Source organism: Sitodiplosis mosellana, unplaced genomic scaffold, assembly GCF_009176505.1.
Source record: "Sitodiplosis mosellana isolate CC-2019 unplaced genomic scaffold, AAFC_SMos_1.0 Smas_scaffold_6226, whole genome shotgun sequence".
Classification (NCBI taxonomy): Eukaryota; Metazoa; Arthropoda; class Insecta; order Diptera; family Cecidomyiidae; genus Sitodiplosis; species Sitodiplosis mosellana.
Genome location: NW_022601467.1, coordinates 2,615,906 through 2,639,683, shown reverse-complemented (window position 1 = coordinate 2,639,683; position 23,778 = coordinate 2,615,906). Strand labels below are relative to the sequence as shown.

Sequence of the window (23,778 nt, the reverse complement as noted above, 5' to 3'; positions counted from 1 at the left end):
ACAAATTTACCGCAAAATCAATGTGCACGTCGCTTTGTTTTTCGACCTTTTTCCATCCAACCATTTTCCTCGTTCACAATTTTATTGATTTATTTCTATCGATATGAAACCGATGAATAATAGACGAAACAGAACCAGAAAAAAAGGATAGAGCAAAAGAGAGGTGTGTGTGTGTGCTCTAATAAAAGAAAATTGTAATGGAATTGTATTTCGTGAACGATTCTCCACAGATAACTCAAACAACTACCGGTTGTACATCAAAATTAAGTTGTTTCAACATTTTAATTACTTAAATACTGGTTAGACATTCATTATACTTTCGACGTGCATGGAAATGCTAAGTGAATGGGAAATATTTTTGACTGGAAACTTTCTATTTCCCCCCCCCCCCATTCTACTGTTTTGATAATGATTGATACCGATCGGCGGATGAATTGTGGAGGCACAAATCGCATGAAAATTCTGACGACATCGTCATTTTGGGACACCCATCCCACGCAATATTCCAGCTTATGATTGAGTTGAACCGGGAAAATGAAGGGAAAACGAAAAATAGAAAAATGTCGAAATCATGTGACAACTGTAATGTGAACATTCAGACATGGTTGTGTGATGCGTAACCTCATTTATTTATTTAGAGTGTTTTATGACATTGCATGTGACCGGGGCGATGCAAGTGGATGTGCTTCTATTTCAATTAATCATTCAAAAAACCACGATAGATCTCATGCGGAAGATGCATTGGAATCGAAAATTCATTTTTGCTACACACTGTTACCAAAAAGCACGCAATGGATATTAAATCGAATGCACCAATTTTGTGATGGGAATGGTAGTGGCCGATGTAAATTTCAGAAATTGAATAATGCCAAAAAGCCGCACCGATGCACGTAACCCGTAAAAGAGCGAGAGCGACGAAGAAATGCCTCGATGTGCACATTTTCGTGTGCAAAAAAAAAAACCCAAAGCTCATTTATAAACGATGGTTTTGTCCGCATTTTTTCATCATCTCAATTTCGTGAGGCTTTTGCTGCAACTGCCATATACCATATTCCCGTTCGAAATAAATGTGTGCATTACTCAGACGCATGCATAAATGAATCGGTGCGAAGAAAAGTTACCTTCCGAAAAGTTGTTACAAAAAAAAAGCTCCAACGTGGATTTTGGATGCATGCTGGTTATTACGGATTTTACGCATGAACAAAGTGTAGCAAAACAAATGTGCGAACCAAAGGTACACACGCAAACAAACAAAACTATGTTTCAGATTTCTCTTGAACTTTCGGACGCGATTTTTCCACACCAATTCAAATGGCATTCAAGCTCGTGAAAATTTGACTCTTCATTTGGTTGCTTTGCTTGGGCCGCCGCATTCGTGGTGGCCACGATTTCACGATGTTGTTGTTACTGCTAACACTCTGTTCTAAAATTCCATACACAATACAGTTTTATTAGCAGATCCGCGAAAATGGGATGCAAAAATGAGAGCGACACATTTGTTATGAATATGCGTAATTTCCAATTTAAGCATCATGGTTTGCCGTCTGTCCATGGCGTATCTTTTCTGGGTTTCGATATTCAACTCAGGCTGAATAATCATTTCGTTGAAATTGCAATGTGTGCAGAATGGTGCGTGGCTTATTACTGTCGATAATGATTATTTATCGAACGTGAAAATAGAAGAAAAAAGCTCGCATTTGAAACATAAACCGGGCCTGTCGCGCGCGCACGCCCACCCATCTACATACAAAAGAGAGTGTTTATCATAATTTCTGGAGGCAGCTCACGTGGCAGCCGCCGATAGCCAAACGGAATGGCAAAGACCGAGCCGCTCGGCATGGCGAAATCAATAGTTCAGCTAATTTAGTTAATTGATATTAATTAGTTGAAGGGAAACGAATAATTTGTTCTGCTTATGTGCATAATGGATCGAACCGCGAATCACACACGGCCGCTCACGTACATTGCGCAACAGATTCCAGGCTAAACGTAAATTAATAGCTGTTAGGCGGTAATAAAATGAAACTGGACAAGATGGGGAATTGAACAGCTCTATCTAACACATTAATTTTCAACAGCCGATGCATGATGCGTCACCTCACCGAATGACCGTACGAAGTCAAGTAAATTGATGTGCGATCAGAGTATGTGTGTATGTGACTGTGTGTGTGTGTGTCTGGGTTTGTGAATGCGTGTTCATGTGCATCGCATGCCAGCACACGTTTTGACCGATCATTTTTCAACATTACATGTGTTATGATTAAACATTTTTCCATTGTGCACATTCTCGGCTGAGAGCGAATTTGCGTTCGTCCATCGATATTTTCAACGCTTTCGTTTTAATTACATTGAGCAAATGATGCCTGGACCAAAGCTAATGTTATTATTGTGTATAATAATAACAAATTTACTTGCAAACAAAATTATCGTCAAAAAGCGATTAACAATAAATTGAGCACTGACCATCGCTTTTGTTGCCGCTGCTGCTGTCGCTTTCGCTCCTTTCCGGCGTGATTGAAAAATTTTTAATTGATCCTTCGAATGAATACAAAGAATAAACCCAAAAAATGGTTATTACCACTTTTTGCAAGTTAAATGCGATGTTGTGATACTTTTTTTTTTTTTCCTGTTTTGGTGTTTTACGCAATTTCGATTTTTTTTTCTCATGATATTAATAACACAAAAAAGTTATCAGCTAGTTAAAAAAGAAAAGAAAATACTAACCCACGGAAAAAAAACCAAAACCGATCAACTCGGTACGATTCGTATTTTACGGTTAATATGTGTTATCAGTCACAACGCATGAGTTAAAAGAGAAAATGTATAATCACCTATATCCTGTCGGCGTCCAATCATAAAGGAGTAGCCGCATTCAGTTAAGAGCATATCAAGTGGCTCAACGCACAGCCATTCATTACACACTTTATAATTTAGTGCTCTTTCATGTTTTAGATGACATATAATTTGTCAATTTTGGTTCGTATCAAATAGGTAAAATATGAAATATTCAGTTAATTTATAGTATCTCGTGCATGTGAATATAGAGTAATTTGTGTCACTCGGTAATTTATTGAATCGATAGAATTTGAGCTGGACGCCATCGATGATATATAATTACACTACTTATATTCATAAGACACATGAGTGCTTTTCAAAAGTGCAAATGTCGGCCGCATGTCATACACATGTTTAGCCATCCTTTAATATTGCCCCCGTTTTTATGAATCAACATTTTCAAGTCACGAATAACTCTACTTTTGCGTTGAATCGATCCAGTTGCTGAAAAAGAAACGAACAATTGGGACACAAACTTTCAATCTACTACCTAAAACCGCATTACGACAACCACAGCATCAATATTCCTGTGATTCGTTGTCGATTTTCTTTTTCTTGCGCTCTTACTTTGTGTCAACGCAGTGCTTTCAACTTTGCAAGAAAAAAACGATAGAGCGCAAGCGAATTGTGTGTGGGAGAGAGAGAGAGAAACATAAGCGCCACATGCACTCGATTTTTCTACACATTATGCGCGTAAATTGAAATGGCAATCATATGGGTGATGACTTCTAGGAATTCATCTTGATACGAGCACACACAGTAGACGAGCGTGGATTTTATCGGTTTCGTGTCAAAGTGTTGATTTCACTGTAATATCTATATTGTGCATTCAACACACTAATCATTGTGTGGATATATATAATGTACATATACGTGTTTACAGTTGGAGCATATACATCGGCTCATACATGTACACGTATGTCGATGGAATGGTGGGGAAGGATCAATAAAAAAATGTTTGGCTCACTGTGAAGACGGAAGGAGTCAAGGGGTTTCGGATATTTGTCTTGTCTTGTCTTATGTGTGTGTGTGCGTGTGTGTGCACCACTCATATAAAATACACTTGATAATAATACAATCACATAAATGTTTGTCATCAAAAATGGAATTTGTGCGAATAAGTGCTGGTATGTGAATGGGCCTACGACAAGCAATGTAGACAAGAATTAAACTTTATGAATATACCAATATCGTTGATAAGAATGTGTCAGAAGGCGCATATAAAGTAGATAAAAGTCATCATATACGTTAAACTGGGGTCGGCCCATGTGTTGTTCCAGTTGTATCATTTCAAATGTCGTTGTACGGCAATGAATTGGGTATCTGTGCATAAATTGACGATGAAACGGGTTGAGAAAGCACATAAAAAAAAGTCTCGATCCGATATACATATTTATATGGGTGGACCACTAAACGATTGCAATCAGATATTCGAAAATCGATATGAAAAGTCATTACAAAGCGCTTGCGATCAAATAAAATATTTCGCTTTATCACATTCGTCCACAATATATTTTGGTATTCAATAGCGTCGCACAATTATCAACGAAACCGCTCTGAATGTCACTTCGATAGATGAAATGATAATCGAATGCATACTATGTGTTGTCTAAGCATCTAGACTTGCTTCTATTCCCAGTGAATGCGGCGAGAGGAGAACGTTCAATTGACCATTTGCCCCGTTTGCCAGTTAATGCGCTCGGATGCCAGACACAGAGAGAAAATTGTTATTGCTACTGAGAGAATCGTTCAGCTCAGATTTTCACCTCTTTGCTTTGACTTGGCCTTTGGTTCAGTACGCCGTTTCATTCTCTCAATCAGTTTCGGTTAGTTTTTGCACGTATCGTGATTGCTACGAAAAGACCGTAAAGTTGATCCTTGCAGGTAAAGTTTTTGCCTTTGCATTGTTCTTGGCTGGTGGAAACAAGCATATCGTCACGAAAACAACGGAAAATTAACTAATTTCCTTACTTAAACGCTATATTAGGTCAAATGGTTCATAATTTTCCCTTGTTTGCCAAGTAAGAACAATCAAAACCGGAGAAAATTCGGCTCGCCTTTTTCTACACTCATTTTGTGCCGATGTGTGAAGTAATTGCGTCCACCGATTCACATATAACATACACATACACACAGACACGCACGCATACAATAATAAAAAAAAATAGAGAAACTTGGTATAGTAATAATTTAGCGCCATGTGAGCATTCGAGAATTCGTTTAGATTTGTTCCGTTTGAAAACATGTGCTCGATGAAAACTTACGAGTCACGTTTGGTTTACACATTAAACGTCGACTATGACTATGGTTATTTGTGTTCGATGTTGCTATAAGTGCATGGTTGGCAGAGAAGTGCGACATATACATGTATGTATAAGTGTGTGTTGCGCACCCTATAAACGATTTTCTAGATTATTTTTTTTCTCTTCTGTTTTTGTTTCTGTGACCAGCTGGAGCAGCCACTAAATTGAATTCTCTTCGTCGCTCTTTATACCAATAATATGATCTCTAATTCTGCTATTCCTTCGACGGGATTTTTCGCGTTTTCCTTTTGCTATGTTTGTGTATAGGCTATTCCCATTTCGTCGTTAGCCAACAATGAATACGAACTAATCTAACAGTTGAACAAGCATATGTCATCCATCACAAATGTACCGAATTGAAACGTTTGTGTTTTCACACATTTGTTTTTTATTATTATTATTCTTTCGCATTTTTTATGTCGACGATTATTACGCAATACTCTCTTACTCTCTCAAGAGAGATCTCTTCCTTTGACTTTCATTCTCATTCTTCCTTGCCATCTCACTCACTTTACTACACGTACACAATGAAAATGTTAGAGTGCAGCTTGAAATTTTATTCGCTTTTGTTGACTGGATGCGTAAGTGCGTGCAACATTTTCAAGTGTTTAATGAATGCGTATATTCGTCAAATGTGTGCGCTTTTTACTTTCTTTCTACGGAATTTTCCTTGGATTACATCTCACTCACGAGTGTGTGCGTGTGTGTGTGTGTGTATAAGCACAAATGAGCATATTCCCTTTGAATGCATAACCATTTGCAACAACAGTTTAATGTTTACAATCAAACACATATAACTACTGACAATGTGACAAACGGTAAAGAAAAATCCAAAAAAGATGTGTTACACTTTACAAAGTACATTCAACTAGATGCTAAACATTGGAAACTGTGCTGGTGCTCAGTTTAATTCCATGGCTGTTGGTTTTGCACCATACACTTTACGGCTTCTTGTTTGATTCAGGTGTTTTGATTATACAAACATGATAATGTTCCATAACCGCCTCGCATTGCATAAATATACAAATGTCATCGTTTAACAAAAGCAAAATTACACTTTGAATGAAAAAAAAAACACTGGGAAAGAAAAACAAATGGCAAGGTGATATATGCAATATTTTTCATCAACATTATTCATTGATACAATTAAAAAATCATATTTTATTTTCCGTTGCGATGTAAAGATACGCAGAACATTTCCCCGGTTCAAACACAATATTCGTGAATGGTGTATACATGGTCCACAATATAACGAATAAGTGACACAAAATTTAACTCTGAAATGTTTCTGTGGTGTTGAATATTTATAGCGAAGCGAAAAGAAATAAAAATGCTCGAGCGTTTAAAAATCTTAAAATCTAATCTCTTCAATTCTGAACATGTGGGAAAAAAAATCAACACTATGAAATATACATTGAATTGCAATTATTGTTCTGAATAATGAACGTGAGATCTCCAGGTTTTTCTTGGACCGTCGAGTAGTTTATCGTGCAAATTTGCATGTTTAATTCAGCGTATTGAACAATGGAAACTGTGAACAACCAATAATTTCAAATGTTCAAAGCTATACGTTTGAATGTAATTACAAAAACGATTTTTTTTTTCATCCAAAAAAAGTCAATCCACCAATGCAACTTTCTTTTTATTTTGAAATAAATAGTATTGCGATTCGAGCAAAAAGAAAAAAAACATTATCAATTATATTATTCATTAAATTGACTAAGACTTCATAATGAAATTATAATTGGTGTGGCATAGTCTATGATCAATAACGGTGAAAATCACTTTAATATAGCCGAAGCATTCAAATTCACACTTTGTGTTGAATGTTTGTCGCTCCACTTCAAAGCCACCCTCTACTTTGGCTTAGCATTTCGGAAGTGTGTATCGTGCACATCAGTTCCATTAATCGACAATAGTACCGCTGCCGCCAAAATCATGCATCACAAGAAACCCCAGAAAGAGGGAGACGCAAAGTGGGAAAATGAAAAATGTTAAATGATGCTTCAATAATAAAATGGTTTGCAAAGCCACCATCTGCATTCATTCACTTTTATTTATTTCATAAATACGTTAAAATGCACGGCAAGATTTCGTAATTTGCACGGAATATATACAGTTGCGCGCGCGCGCGAGTGTGTGTTTGCCAACGTTGGCGCGACTGTATTTGTTTTTGATAGCATTGTACATGTTGTGCGTTGTGTACTGCACCAGTGCCATTCAACATTTTCCAACCTCTGATTGCATTTTAAATTTCCATTTTCAATATGCTCGTTTGTTTATCCAGCGACTTTCTTTTAATTTGTTGCCATTCATTGGGCGCCCGCAACAAACACAAATTGAAACAAGACTTTAGGGCAGCAAATTCTCCCATCCAAAGCGGTATGATGGTGCCACATACTATAGACGTTTTGCGGGAAATTCAACATTTGTTAGAGAGTAGCAATTTTGAGAAGAAATTTTATGCAATTTCGTTACATCAATTAAAAATCGGTATTACGAGGGTGAAACATTTAGCTAAAGATATTTCACACCATCCTAACATTACACCTTACTCTTGAGGAGTACACGAGTTATTGTTTCTCTTTTCAAAAAAGAGTTCACACAGAAAATTATTGGTGATTTCGGCATACGCGGAGCAGTATGGAGTGTTGAGTAGAACCGGCATACATGATAGATTGAGGGTGAATGAATATAATACCAATTTTTTTTCTGAATGAATATTCTCCATTGTGAATATTCTCCACAAATTCACACATGTGATGATATGGCCGTAGGAAAATCTTTTTATATTCAATGCCAATCTATCATTCACTAACGAACATGGAAACATACATAGTCTATTTTCCTCAGTGTCTGCAATAAAACGGTGTAGAAAACACAAACGAAATATTTGATTACAAGTGAATAATTAAGAGAAAAAATATTTTGGGCGCCACATGTGCTACGTAACATTTTGCGGTTCAATAGACTCCCCTTTTAAATTTTAAGAAAAACTCGTATCCCGAAGTGTGTCATCAATGAAGCGAGAAGGTGATTGTCCCGGGGAAATTTCGTTCTAAATCCCGAACACAAATGAAACCAATTTGTCATCTGCAGTCTTCACATATAAACTTCGTTGTCGTTTTTTATTTCTTTTCATTCGCTCATTCCATCCATCGAGTTGAAAAGAAATGTAGTGAGTAAATGATAGCGTCTAATATCATAGTATTGTTCTACTTGAAGGTATTTTCAAACCTTTCATATCATGCACTTGCTCGTGTACTCAGTTTCGTGTCAAATTGAATGTTATTTACTGGCATTTGTGAGTGCTCAATGTCTCGTTATTTTGTTCCGTTTTTTTTCCATTCTGTACATACACGAAGCTCGTAGACGAAGAAAACGGAAAATGGTATAAAAGTTTCACCTCTGTCGATGACAAAAGAATAATAAAAACAAGAACACGGGCGAAACAATAACAGAGATTTCAAGATTTTTTTCATCGCAATGACATTTGCGTCATGAAAAATAATCGAAGGTTATTTAAAGACGTTTTCAACAACAATCTTAAATGATGAAAGACATTGGGATATTCAATTTGAATAATTAATTTTAAATATAGTGTATCGAAGCAAATTAAGAAAATCAATATTCATTATCGAATGGGTTCCAGAGGTAAATTAATCCTTTTAATGGCCTAAAGAATGGTTTTCTTGGAAAAATGAGATCAATTTTCTTCTTCGAAATTCCAAATAACAAATGTGTCGCTGAGCATAAAAATGGGAATACAGATCTGTTACAGCATCAACCGAACATAAAATATTGTTCCCTAAAAACGTTACGTGAATTTGTATCCAACGCGAGTGTAACATGAGCTAATAGTGTTTCTAATACAACTCATGTTACACTCGCGTTAGATGGAAATTCATGAAACGTTTTTAGGGAACAATATTTTATGTTCGGTTGTTGCTGTAACAGATCTATATTCCCATTTTTATGCTCAGCGACACAAATCTATTTGTAAAGGTGAAGCATATAATGGGTCATTGGTAGAATTCAGGGCGCAACGTTTAATGAATTTTCCTCTCCCCTTATATTCTTGACCTGATTCACTAGAAAATAGTTATTTAATGAATACCAACAGAGGAACAAGGTTTACCACTTTTATGTAACCAAATTGGATCAATTTGCATCAAGTTGAAAAGCAATCATGAAACCAATTCGGTAAACAACACACTTTAATCAAAAGAAATGCAACGAGTAAATAAAGGGAAAGAGAAATACATTGGGAAAATGTTCGATTTAGCAATCATCTTTTCGCCAACGTTTGTTCGGCTCTGTTACCATGCTCACAGTCAGGTGCACTATATTTATACACATACCTATATATGTAGTGGTTTCAATTTGGAATAATTGCATCAGTTCAGCCGGAAGCGAATACAATCGCAATCCGAAAATGGAATGGGCCATTTTTTTGGAGGGGCAAAGAAATGACACCATATTCTGAAGGATTTCAATTTAATTAGAGTTTTGTTGATAGATTTGTTTGCTTAACAACAAATATGGCGCTCAATATTTATAGAGATGAGCCATTTAAGTTGGTTGCTTAACGTGATGGAAAAATTGACGTTCAAAAATCCCATCTAAAATGCAAAAAAGGGAAAGCGCTATTTGTTCGTCTACTTATTTATTCCGAACAAATGTTTATGTAGAAACTATGAATATGTATGTAAAGAGACACAAGTTATCGATATACAATCCATGGATTGATTGTATGCATACCGAGAAATGAGTCCGATACGAACACATGGACGTATTCAGCTGGCTATTATTGACAAATGCCAAATCCAATGCGCAGATACATTGGGAAAATTCGAGCATATTTTCTCCCTGTTCGTTTGACCTGGATTCTTATCATAGTAAAGCAGAACTCTGAATTTTCTATTTCATCGATGCATGAATAATGTCCTATTGTCCAACATGATGAAAGTTTCGATGATGTACTACACAATATGTACGTATATATGCTCGTAAGCATGCAAAAATTTCGGTGAAAAGATTCTTTACGCAAATCGAATTGCGAAGGAAATCTTGTACGAAAATCGTTATCCAATATCTGGTCGAATTTCATTCGAGTGATTAACTGATTTGTTGAGTTCAAGTATTGCGATTGCGAAAATACTTTTCCAAATTGTTTTTGCAGAGAAATGCTTACGATTCATTAAATTTTTTGGTTGGAGTGAAAAGTGTTTGAGGTAAAAATGGAAAGCGATGCTTACGATCCATCGGCTGAGGCTAATCACCGAATGAAATTCGATTGGTTGAGTATTTTCATGATTGAGTATCGGCAATTTGACGAAAGGTAAAGAAATTGTGTACGTTCACTGGCCAGGCCATGTGTTTGTTTGTTTGTATATATGTGTAAATGAATGGCATTCCGCAGAGCGTTCGCATTTCTCACATCTGAATATGAAATAAATGACATACGATGGATGAAGTTGAGGAAAATTGAATCAGATCTTCTAATTGAGTGAAGACTTCTTGTAAGTAAGCATAGCACGCATACCAAACATTCAGGCGAGCGAGATATATAGAGAGAGAGAGAGAGGTGAAATAAGATGTAGTCGAACAACCTAAATACGTTCCGCTTACGCAACGCAAACATCCACATTTCAAATATAACAAGATGGAATAAAAGTAATCATCGGGTATTTTATTGACTCAAGTATTTCGCTTGATGAATTTTCATGTAGAAAACTTTTCTCTCGCCGCATTCCAAGACAACACCACATTCGAAACAATTCAATCCACACGACCACATTTCGAGCCGCAAATTACGACAAAAGTAAATTCTCTCTTATTCTCGCTGACTTGTGCGCGAACACACACACCCCGGTCGCCCAGTGTTTGGATACCACACGCACACGTTGTATCCGAAAAATTCACGCACATTCAACAAACAGTAAACAGCAAACGTCAACTTGCCTTTTCGTTTCGTCCATTCGCGTGTACGTTTTCTCTTCGGCCCCGTAAAAACAACAAATGCGATGTCTTCACAGTTTTTTTTCACTTGGCTTTGTTCTGGGTTTGATTTTTATTTAAAATAAAGCACTTCTCAAGTCATTTCAAAAAAAGGCGAACACATACTTCATACCAGCCAATGGCTTTATAAATTTATCACGACAAACTGATTACAATAATGGTAGCGTCTTTCTGTCTGAATTTCTCTTTGTTTTTTTCTTTCTATTTTTTTCTGTTCTATTTGTTGTTGTTCGCAACGGCAAGGAAAACCAGTGTTTTTTTCCCCTTGTCTTGTGTTTACTTAATGTTTGTCTCGATTTTAATTTGCTCGATTTTTTTTTTTCTGGTCGGTTGTCGTGCGTTTTCTAGCCCCATTCATTAAGAAATTTTGTTTGCCTAAAACATTCTTTTCATTGGCATCTGTTTCGTGATTCCGTTGTTTCGCATTTCGGTTTTGTTTGTTTATTCATTTGTATTTCGTTTAATTTTCTTAGGCATTCTCAATGGTTTTAATGTGTTCATTGTCAGAGTGAAGCAGCAACCCACCCCATAATACTCATCCATTTTTCGATAGCATGCGCCCACCAGAATATTCCAATCTTCAATTGCACGTTCTGAATTTTAAAATTTTCTATTTAATTAATACGCGATAAGATTCGGAAATTATATCAATCCAAACTAACCCATTTATGCTCAGCTCTGCAGCGCTTCAATTGGATTGGATTTTATTTGTTTGTGTTCAGATATTTGTTTCAGCCATTGTGACTGCTTCTGTGTCATATTTCATCTTTTAAATTTGTTCACATTCCAAGCAACAGTGGGACTTTTCCATCAAGCAAAAGAATGTTATGCGTATTTGATCTTGTGCTTTGAAGAGCAGCGTGCAGTCAGATTGGTATCTTGGCTAGGTAAAGGAATCAACTCAGTAATCTGTTAATAACAATTGAATTGAGAGAAAAATGCGCAATTCATTTTAATATCATGAGACCGGGAAAGAAAAGCTGCTGTGTGCTTAAGCGTACAATTTATTCATAGTTGACCGATTAAACAGCTAGACATAGAGTATACGGTGACGTATATTCATATTGTTGCTTCGCTTGTTTGACATTCCATTTGAAATGCCAAGGATTTAATGCTTTGTTGCTGTTTTTTTTTAACACTGGTCAAAAATCTGGCAAACAAAGGGAGAAAATGAAATAAATTTAATGCCAGCAAATATGAATGGCAATATAATCGTGAATAAATTGCAAGTGCAATAAGTTTTTCAACAATGGCTGACAACTTATTTCACCGTACATATATATTCGGGCGTACTGTGTGAGAGGTGGCTGAATGTTAAGGTGTTCGGTCTGGTTGTTCCGTTGTGGCGCGTGCATATTGAGATAAATCTCTTACATTGGTATGGAAATAAGATGCTAATTTGAGCGTAACCTGCATTTTAGGTCTGTGTCTTCCATTTGTCAATCCATCGTACTCTCTCTATCTCTCTCCCAGAACGCAAGAGACACAGAAAGATAGGGTTTGCCGTCATGGTGCCATCACGACAATCGTACTGTTGTAGTAAACCGGTGGAAAATCTCGAACCCAATGAACAAATAAAAATTTCATTCAAAACAATATAAGCGAAATTAAATTGTGTAAAAAAAGTTACAGAAATTGAAACTAAATTCACATCGCATCGCGATACGCTTGTCAGAGCTTTCGGATTCGGTTGCAATACCTTAACAAATTGTTATTGTTGTTGATCCAATCTAATTTTAGAGAAAATCCTTTCTTGACCGAAACGAATGGTGACGAATGGAAAATGGTAAACATCAAGAATTGAAACACGTAGAACGGTAATTCGTTAGCAATTCAACATCATTTCAAACAAACGAATTAGTTTACTCTACACCTTCGTCGTCGTCTCCTTCTCTTTCTGCCTATCTGCCTCGAATCTTCTGTGTCATTCGTTGGTTGCCATTCAATTTAGTTTCCTATTTTATTCTGTTCGAAAGATTTGTGCCGCCTTCTGTCTTGTTTACAGTTTCATTTAAGCCAGTTTATGATTTCATCATTTCACTTCCATTTTTTATACACTTCAGCAGATGGAAATCATCACATCAATGGACAGCAAATGGATAAAGAAAGGAAGAAAATTATGTGAAAAGCTGAAAAATATTAATTTATTACAGTGTTCGTGATACGCACGCACAAAACATGCATTTGGCATTCATTCCATTTGAATATGCACGTCATAATTTGTTGATTGAGAATTTGTTGGTGGAGGGAAAGAGAGACAGAGAGAGAGAGAGAGAGCGTGGAATTCATGACCCGATTTCTGCTTTTCATTGCGCTCCCCTCGTTTGGAAAATTGACAGAATTGCAGTTATAAAAGTCGTTGTTTTTTTTTCTCTTTCTACGGAAAATCTTGAATAATGAATAAGCTGCGAAATGAAAGTAGTTGCAATGAAAGAAGCAATTAACATTTCTAGCACTCATTGTCTAAAAATTGCATATCTCGGGTATATATATCGTGCATAACTGTCGAGCAGAAAACAAAGGCAACCGTGCATTCAATCATTCTCTTATGATACGAATATTCCAAGCAATGCACCAATGCAATTGTAGTTGTACGTGACGAATAGACAAGCGAAGAAGATTTACTCCAATTTGAAAGTAGCGCCCGCGTGCATACATGCACTTGGGAGGAATCACTTACTTGAAATCTCAGGACAAGTTGCTGCTGTTTCTTTAATCCGCTCACTCGCGCGCGCGCTCTCTCTTTCTCTTTGTTCCACTCGTTCTCTGTGTGAATGTATGTGTGAGAGTGTGTGGGTTTTTTTCTATGTCTGCCTCCCTTGTGTGATCATAAAAGTCGCCCAAAGTGTTTTTGCCTGCAAACAGAAGGATTGGTGTGCATGTGGTTGAACGATTAAATTTTAGTGAGCTGTAAAGTCGCTGCCAAAATTAAGAAAGATGAGTTCGGTACGCCAATTTTCCCACTAAATTGCAACATGCAAATTGCAGCACATCTTTTTGCCGTCTGATTCGGCATTCCCCTGGCGACTCGATTCTCTAAAATATTGTTCGTTCGAGTTTACGGGCACTGGGCGTCAACTTGCCACTCCGCTTTCATTCCAGTCAAGTAGCTCATGTCATTTTAATCAGCTTTCGCGCACTGCTATAAGACCACACATTTTCACAATGTATCATTTATGTCCATCAAAAAAAATCTTCAACTTTAAACAATTAACCAAAATCTACATCGAACTCACATGCAAAGCCATTTATCACATTTCTGTAGATATATTTGCTTATGAAAATTAATGCGAACAATTAATTGTGAACTGAGCACTGAGCGAGTGAGAGAGAAAGGGAAAAAAGTGGACAAAGCAGCACGTTGTGCGGTGCAATGAACGAAGAAAAATGGAAAAGAATCGGCAACAGTACAGACTGCACGAATATGTAAAATTGCTCACGATTGCTGGTAATGAAGAAATCCCTTGGCCGGTGAGATGCGACGCAGCGTGGCGCGCACGCTAAATTATGTATGTGCCGAGCTGAATTGGTGCGCGACGGTGCGCACTGTATTTTTCATTTTGGTTCGAAAGTAAAACGGCAACACCGAACAATGTGATTTACGTTGTATATGCAACTGAAATTAAGTGGTGAAAATAAATCATGATTTTAGATGGCAAACTGATTCCATTCGCATTTAAAGTGGTCGGGTCCGTATATATGTATATATGGCTTTCCTCTCATCCTTCGGCGCCATCCATGAAAGCAATAAATTATTTTATTTTTCCTTTTCGCTGCTAAGTATTTGTGGAACCTTGGACTTTTCTTCTTCTTTTTTTCCTACTGTATGCACTGTGTCCATTCAGTTTTTCCATGTGTCGTCATTGATTTCCTTTTAAATCCATCAAAACAAAGCTAGCACGAAAATTCAAACAAGTAAATTGCTGCCTACAATACGCTTTTTACCCTTTGGTCCGGTGCTAGTGCTAGTCCGATGTTCCATTTGTGTTTTTTTTCTTCATAAAGTGGCATTTTGAATTGCATTTAAATGGATTGAGCATTTTATTTATAAGCCACTAAATCGGCGCTAAATATGGTAAAATTAATTAATGTTCATTTCATTTCCATGAAATGTCTGTGTGGCTAAACATGGAATTATGTTGGCAGTATTTCAATAATTTTTGCTCAACTTTTACACAATTAAATAAATCATATTCGTTAAGCCACAATCACGCCAACCGGCTTACCACTTTTGAATGAAATGCTTCTACCTCTGCACAAAGTCGGCCAACCGAATGCGATATTTTTTTTGTGCAAATATTGAAAACGGCACCCGGTTAGAATGAGCAAACTCTTGTGTTGAAATTAATTTGACTGCTTCATGAAAAATATGGTTATCATATAAATTGGTGTGCTCTTGTCTACATCGTATGTAATCGTCTTCATCGTGTTGCTTTCCTTACGGCGCTAAATTTGGGGCTACGATTGAAAAATGTGCTTTTCATTGGAATTTTATATGGAAAATGTGAAATTCGAATAACAACACATTGTTTGTGCGGGAAACTTTCTCTCGATACGACCTACAATTTGGCACGTATCGAATAGATCTTCCCAACGGCCCAAAACGATAAAAAACCATTATAAAAAACGCCAACAAAGATATTAGTATATCCCTAGAGAGCAACAACTTTCGCTTGCATAATTTATTCCAATTAATATACCGTCGACTCTTTCGAACAATACTTTCAATTGAATATGAAAAACGAGAATATTTATCTCGAAAGCAGATAATAATGACGCGATAATTTTCATTTCAACTCTCGCTTCATCGCATTCAAAATGCATAGCAGCCGAACCGAACCGAATCGAGTGTAAATTGTACTGTTACGCTGTTAATTGTTGCTCGGATCCGACGCTGAGATTAATAATGGAATTTGAGTTTGTTTTGCCGTCGAGAATTTGATACATTTTCGGCATTATGTTATAAACTCACTCAAGCTTACCGTTTTACAACGATCACATAGCATTTAATTCTGCGAGGAAATGAAGGGTGGATATTAAAACCTTACATGAAAATCTGGCCACCCTGTAGTTGTAGTGGTGTTTAGGTTGTTGTGTGAAGTTATTCCTCGCACACGACGTGCAATGCTATGCGATTCACTTGTGTGAGTAATGCGTATAGTGTTGCAACTCTGAAAACGCATACATATTAAAAGCAGTCACTGGTGAATATCCCTCTGTTCCTGAAATCACAAATTCCGCTAAATAAAACAAAGTATGTTAATTAAATAGAGCGAAGTGCTTCGATCACCTTCAATTATCCATGTTCGCTGGAACATATGCGCTGGTGCTGCTGCTGCTGCTGCCGCTGTTTCCAATTTGTTATGATTTCTTTGCATGTAATTTGGTGCGGTGCAAGGAAAAAGATATGTATTTGTGTAATAGCGTCACAGCCGACGAGCAACGTTGCCGACGACAACGACAAAACATCGATTTTCAAGAAATTGTATGACAAGCAAGAGGAAATAGTCTGCATAAAATGGGATAAAGAGAGAGAGAGAGAGACAAAAATAAGAAAGCTGCATTTCTATTTCCTGCAGCAAATAGTTTTTAATGCCATAATATCACATCATCATATATCAAGATTATATGAATCAAAATCCAACATACACAGACACAGACACAAAATCTTCTTTAGCCGTTTTCGGGATTTCTCGCTTTTTTTGTCAGTATGAACCCGTAATATGTACGATTATGGTTCGAACTGGTTTACTTTAAGGGGAAATAAAATGGAAAGAAAAATATCCTTGACATTTCTTTTCTCGTGTTGGTTTTTGGAGCCAACTTCTATGTGTTTTCTTTAAATTCATATCAATAAAATGTGCTCTATTTAGTTTTATTTCTTTTTTTTTTCTTCTTTGATGGAGAAGCACTGGCAAAAGCGAAGAGAAACTGAAAAGAAACGAAACGAAATTCAAATACGAAATCGTTTATTGCGCCCGAGAAACGAGAGTACACTCATATATTTCTTGATGTTTGATTTTGTGTGAATGTTCACAATTTATTATGTGTTATGTTGGTTCTTATTTGAGGTTGCTGCTAAGAGCGAAATGCGTTTTACAAAATCGAAAATGTAGCATTTTCATCATTACCTTCACATTTTTTTCCCCTTCTTCTATTTGCAGATAAGCGAGACGAAAGCATTGCAACTGCATCGAGTGAATGAAAAAAAAATCGAATCTTTAAAACCAGAATAGCTTCGAAAATAGAAAAATCGAATTTACTGTTTGACGAAAAAAAAAAAAAATTGGACTGAAAGTGAAATTTGCATACAACTGAAATTGAACGTTCTGAGGCTCTTGGAAACGTTTTGACTTAAGTGCAGTGGAAAATAGCAACCTGTCCAATCAAAGCCATCTACACTGAAAATATTTCAAGCTTGAAAATTGACGAATACTCCATTTTTTTTTGGACAATTCCATAACTCATACGTAATCACTTACACGAAAGTGTAACAGATTAAAAAAGACACAGTGAACCGAGAAGAAGGCGAACGAACGAAGAAAAACAATCAGAAGCAATTCATCGCATGGGAACATCTATCAATTTTAATCGATATTCATCACAAATCTCATTGCACAACATGTATACTAGGAATCATCACTCGCAACGAGCACCCATCTTGCTTTGGGCGCTTGTAATATTTGCTGCTGAGCTCGAGATTGGTAAGTGCAATTTTTTCTATGTATATACATTTTTCTTTCTTCTTCTTCTTCTTCTCAGAAAAGTATAAAGAGAAAAAAAATATTTCATCAAATTTATGAGAGGAATATTCTATACAGCGATAGAAATGTATGAGCTAAAGAACAACTATATTAGAATCGGGATTTCAATAGAATGCATTCGCCTTTTTATCTTCTCTTATTCTCGTTTGGAACAAGAAACAAAATCAACAACTGAATATCTATGTGAAAAACAGTCATCGTGTGTATCAATTCTCTTTTATGTTTAAGGAAATGGCGCAGTTTAAATGGAATGTTGAAAGCTTTCCATTTGAAGTGTGTTTTCGAACGAGCGGAACGATGTTGTCGTTATTTTTCTGTAAGTGGTGCTTTAAATGAAAGCACGTGTTTCATTCATGTGACGAACGATATTCCTTTTCCTTCATTTCTTCTATACATGTACATATCAATCGAATCGTTCGCTTGCAACAGCACCCATACAACTAACATCAATCGAAAATGGTGAAGCAAATGCACAGTTGATTATTTACTTCGACGGAAACGAATCGGTCAGCCAAATTGGGCGCATGAAATTCCAGTGTGGGTGTGTAATGCAACTGCTGAGTTATGTTATCGGTTGACCTTTAACCACGATGTCAGGAAAATCAATCAACATGCCATTTTTGTTTTTGTTGGTGTCCCTGGTGTTGTTTTGTTTTCTGCCAACGCAAACACAATCGCCAAAAATATAGCCTTAGAGTTATGCAATTCAATTTTGGTTCCAATCCCATTTTCCCTATTGCGCATCGCTGCATTTATTTATGTTTCAGAAATTCAAATATGCAAATTGGACTTTGTAAATCTGTTTTCAGTTTGACCAGTGTTTGGAGTAGTGACAGTGACAGTGACATTTCAATTTAAATGATATATGAACACACCGAGAAATGCACTATTCTAGCCCGGGCTGAATTGGTTTGGAAAATTATATAATTGAAATGAATGTAGCGAAACAAACTAACGCACGTGTTCATTCATATATTTAAATATCATGTACAGCTTCAAAGCACGTGTACTAAACGAATGATAACCGCTTTGTCCGTTCAAAGAAACATTGTTCGCTTCATCGTCGGCTCGATCCTTTTTTTTGCTTTCGTTTGGCAGCCATTTTTCATTATGCTTCGGTCAGTGAACAATGATGCAATTTCGCCTGTGCTCCCATTTTCTGCACTGTTGTCAATGGTAACCGACCCAAGTATCAAACGAAACGAAAGATGAGAGAATTGAATGCGATGAAAAATTATATCTAGCGGATTGAATTACTTTGGCGCGTCCGTTTCTCTGCCTCATTGCCTCATTCTCACAAAAGAATCAACTTCGTTTACTTTGTAGCTATTGCAATCATTATCTAACAAAACCACACCAATTATGAATCACATTTTAGGAGGGAAGCAATCTGGTGAACACAACGCCGATTCGAGCATGCAAAGAAGCGCCGTGATTGTGTCTATTGCAGTTTCTTCTTCTACAATAATAAACTCTGGTGCGTGAATGGGTTTGAATGTGATTTAGGTAGCCTGGTGAAGACATTTTCATTAATCCGAGGTAAACGGAACCAAACCAGTGTACTAGCCCGTGTATGTTGAATACTAGCATCATACAAGCTATGTACCACTTTAGCGATCATTTTATTGATTTTGCAAATTAGATATGACTGTTTCATTCTATATTTCTCTCTATATCTCTGCATTTCCCTGCTCCTCTCCTCACTTTCGTCTCGAAGATGTTTTGTAACTAAACACCATTGCTCAAATCACCAAATATCTTGAGGGTTATGATGATTTTGGTGGATGAAATCACGAACGATCTCAAACTTTATGCTGTAAAATGGTGAAGATAAAACGAAAATGTTTTCCATGAACACGGTAATTGAAAATCATCGTTGCGAATTCGCAAAGGACACAAACGAATTCGTAATGCTCACACATAATTTGGAGTGTTGAATGCACAGAGCAGGTCAATCAAGATTTGTTTTGTGCTCTAATACAATCACAAGCGGTTGTGTATGCGAATCTGAATCCGAATGTCACGTGCAACAACCGAGCGCTCATCTCAAATGGCCTGTACGCAACAATTCCAACCGTCCGAACTCAGTCGATTATTAAGTACAAAGCAACGCAACACAATGGGTATTCACCCTGTTTCTCTCTCTCTCTCTCATTCAATGTGTGTCGTGCACACGATAATTCGCATAAAATAAGAACGCACGAACTCATCACACACATACACATTACCCATACAAGAAGGACAAAAATATTCAAAATGACTGTTAGACGACCTTAGATCTCACATTTCGATTAACCCTTCTTTTAAATTGTTTTCAGTCCATAATCGGTTGACTTGAATTTAATGGAAACCATTTTCGATGTGCATTTGTGTACGGTAGACCCAGGTCGATTGCCGCACAAATCCATCACAGGCACCCATTTATCTACACTCGGCGCTCTCAAATCCAACATAATGCAAACTCTTCGATGGGGCAAACGAATGTACGTACGCAATGTAAGGCTCATATTACGCGCGCTCACCATCCATTGCTCCGTGATTCGAGCGATTTGACGATTGTGAGACGTGTGTATTCACAATTTCGATTGATGGTTGTTTTATACTTCAGTGTTATCTCCATTGTGTTTGCTCCATTGAATTCAATAATTCGGTCGAGTGAAAAGAGAAAGAGAGAGAAAGAGAGAGAGAGAGAGAGAGAGAGAGAGAGAGAAGGAGATAGAGGGAGAGAGAAAGAGAGCAGAAAAAAACAAGTCAAATGTAATTGTCTTGCAATGTGCTTACTGTTCAGTATCTTCAAAAATGGATTTCTATGGGCTCGATGGTATGTTTGTTGTGTCGTCATGTCCATCGGCAATAATACATACATTTGTTGTGTGGATTCAATGTGATTTGGGCCTTTTTATGCATCTTCCTGATTGTTTTTAGCAGATTTCCTAGGTTGATAGTTTTGTGCCGTTGTGCTCGTTGTTGTTGTGTTTACCGCAACCAGAAATCCTTCCAATAAAATTATATATCTGGTATCATAATTGTGTGTCCAAAACCAAAATCGACTGGTTTTTATGTCTTCTCCTTTGTGCTTTGGCCTCTCGATTTTTATTTTCGGTTCCATAAATCCGAGATAAACATCATTCACAAATTGAATCCTTTTTGTTGTTGATGAAAAATTATAAAATTGAAAATAATGAGATAATTTTGCCCATGCATGAAAATGGAAATCGATGGAACTGACAATGCCGAGAAAGCATTGAATTCATTTTCTCCATATTTCGATTGGCCATTGGCACTTTTAATAAATGTATTACGTGTGCATGTTGTCGCCTCATTGATTTTCGGACGGTTTTCTAATATCATCCATGTAACTAGCTGTGATGGCGTTCCGCATCAATCGGACTCGTACTAACCGATTTACATTCCGAGCGTGTTCACTCCTGGAATCAGTTTTACAAAAAATCGAAATACATCAAAGGCTCATATATGCACACAATTGATTTAAATCATATGAAGCATAAAAATCAATTTATATGGTTTCCAGCGATAACCAAATCGAAGAACAAATCGCAACTAGTCAATAATTTGGGGCAGCCAAAAAGCAATCAATGCGAATTGAAAAGGGCCAGCCGATTCGAACGAAATGCCATGCGATTACCACAGAGCCAAGCAACAACATCCAAATGACAGATTGGTCCGTGAATTTTTTTTGTTGAACTTTTTTTTTCGTTCCGAAATACAAAAACAATGTTCGAAATGAATTCCTTGTCACTGACAAATGCGGCAGAAAATTGTCAATCCAGTTATCGTGGTTACACAAAGAAAAAAACAATCGCCTTTTTTGCTAATCAAATTTTTCCATCATTTGCAGCATTTGTGAGCGCGAGGGCGAGACAAACTGATTCCACGGAAGCGATTAGACAGTATTCTCTGATCAATTGTTTTTATTTTTGTTTATGTCGTTAGCTACCGCACTTCAACTACCTGTTATTTTTCTCAATTATTTTTTTTTTTTTTGAAAAGAAAATTCGTTGATAAACAAACACTTTCGATTGTTACGGAACATTTTACTTGTGACTTTTCCAAGTGAAAAATTTCTCTTGACATTTCATGAAACATACAAAAATGATGATGATGATGATATTGATTTGAGTGGCATTCTGAGTAGTTAAAATGTCCATCGAACGAAGTGGATATAAACCGATTGGATACATTTTGTTTGTGTATGTGACAGGTTGCGATACAAAATAATATGCCATTTGGTTATCTTTTATTTCCCAAAATGTGATGACACAACAATAAACTGTGCCTCGTGCTTTGTATGTGCTGGCTGTCTGTCACCCAATACTCAATCGATTATTCGATAATTTTAATAATGGCACAGCAAGAGCAAACAGTTTATTGGTCATTTGCATTTTTTATTATATTTATGGAGGATTCAGTTGAAATGGAAAATTGGGTAAACTTCGGGCCTCAAATTCAACGATATGCTGAAACCACAAAATTGATTCTGTGTTGTGTGACAATTCGATCAAGTGGAAAATCATAACAACCGTGTTCGAAAAACGAAATTAATATTGAACAGCCAACTATCGGATATCCATCTTTTTTATTCAACCGAAAAAAGTAGTGTATGTAAATTGAACTGGATAATTGGATATTTTTTTCTTCGAAAATATTGTTGTGACTTTTAGATGGTTTTCGATTTAAGAGAAATTTCGGGAATGAATACAAACCCCAGATGTGAGTGAATTGATCGACCAACAGATTGTCATATTCTATATGGAAATGTACAATTATAATTCATACAATGGGAATGGTATGGGATGAATAGAATGTTACACATGACTATCTGTGCGTTCTTCAACGAGATATTTTTTGTGCGATCAAATCAAAAAGGCAGCCATTTCGTCGAATAAATTCAGAGTTCCAAAAATAGAGAGAGAAAAAAATAATAATATCAACAATGGCTCGAAGCTTGATGAAATACACACACACACACACGCAATACAATCATTTTTGCAAATTTCACACTTTTTAATCTATTGTCATCCGGTCTGAATGGAGTGCCATAATACGCACTGGAATATATAAAAAAAACCACACACACATAAAAATAATAATAATAATCATAATAAGCATAATATGAGAATATGGCAACAAATAATTCTTTATAATCGGGGGAAAAAAAGAGACGAAAAATCGCTGGAAGTAGTAGCGAGAAAATGGTTAGCTGAGCCATTGTTGTTGTTGTTGTCATGATTTGCAAAAATAAATGTTTAATATAACGTGAGCTTTGACAACGCGCGTTCACAGCAAATTATGTTGGTTTAGCATGTATTTCGGTTATATTTATATATTATTTGTTGCGTTGCTCGCTATCATCACACCGCTGAGCTGCCATTCAATATTAATAAATAAGCGCTGTGCTTGTTTATGTTGGATTCGTTCGGGTTAGAAACAAAAATGTAACAGTAATTCGAAGCGAAACTGACTAAAGGTATATGCGCTACGCTGTGTTGGTTTATTCTTTTTCCACAACAACAAAAGGGATATACATATATATATATATATATTTATTACACACACTTTACATTGATTCGCATTTCATTTCGTTTTCCAGACCAGTATATTTATGCGAAACGGGGAAAAAAATGAAAAGAAATATGTTCAAAATGATTGATTAAAAATAAATTACAAGACATATTTGGAGTGAATAGCGGCTAACGGCGTAAATAATATTCGTCTGAAAAGGACCAAAATTTCCCTTCATTTCATTGTGTGCGACAGAGCCATAATTTTAAGCCCAAAACACCGACTGAGAGAGAGAGAGAGAGAGAGAGAGAGAGAGAGAGAGAGAGAGAGAG

At 36.6% G+C, this 23,778-nt stretch overlaps 1 protein-coding gene across 3 annotated transcripts in view; it reads left to right on the top strand.

The window, feature by feature from the left end:
- Positions 1-23,778, top strand: part of LOC129578534 (protein amalgam) — a 323,991-nt gene that overhangs the window by 56,341 nt on the left and 243,872 nt on the right. For all 3 annotated transcript variants that reach the window (XM_055467267.1, XM_055467268.1, XM_055467266.1), the window contains one exon: positions 17,324-17,863. In XM_055467267.1, the coding sequence (XP_055323242.1) occupies positions 17,728-17,863 (136 nt within the window). In that variant the 5' untranslated portion in view covers positions 17,324-17,727. The remainder of the gene's footprint in view (positions 1-17,323; positions 17,864-23,778) is intronic.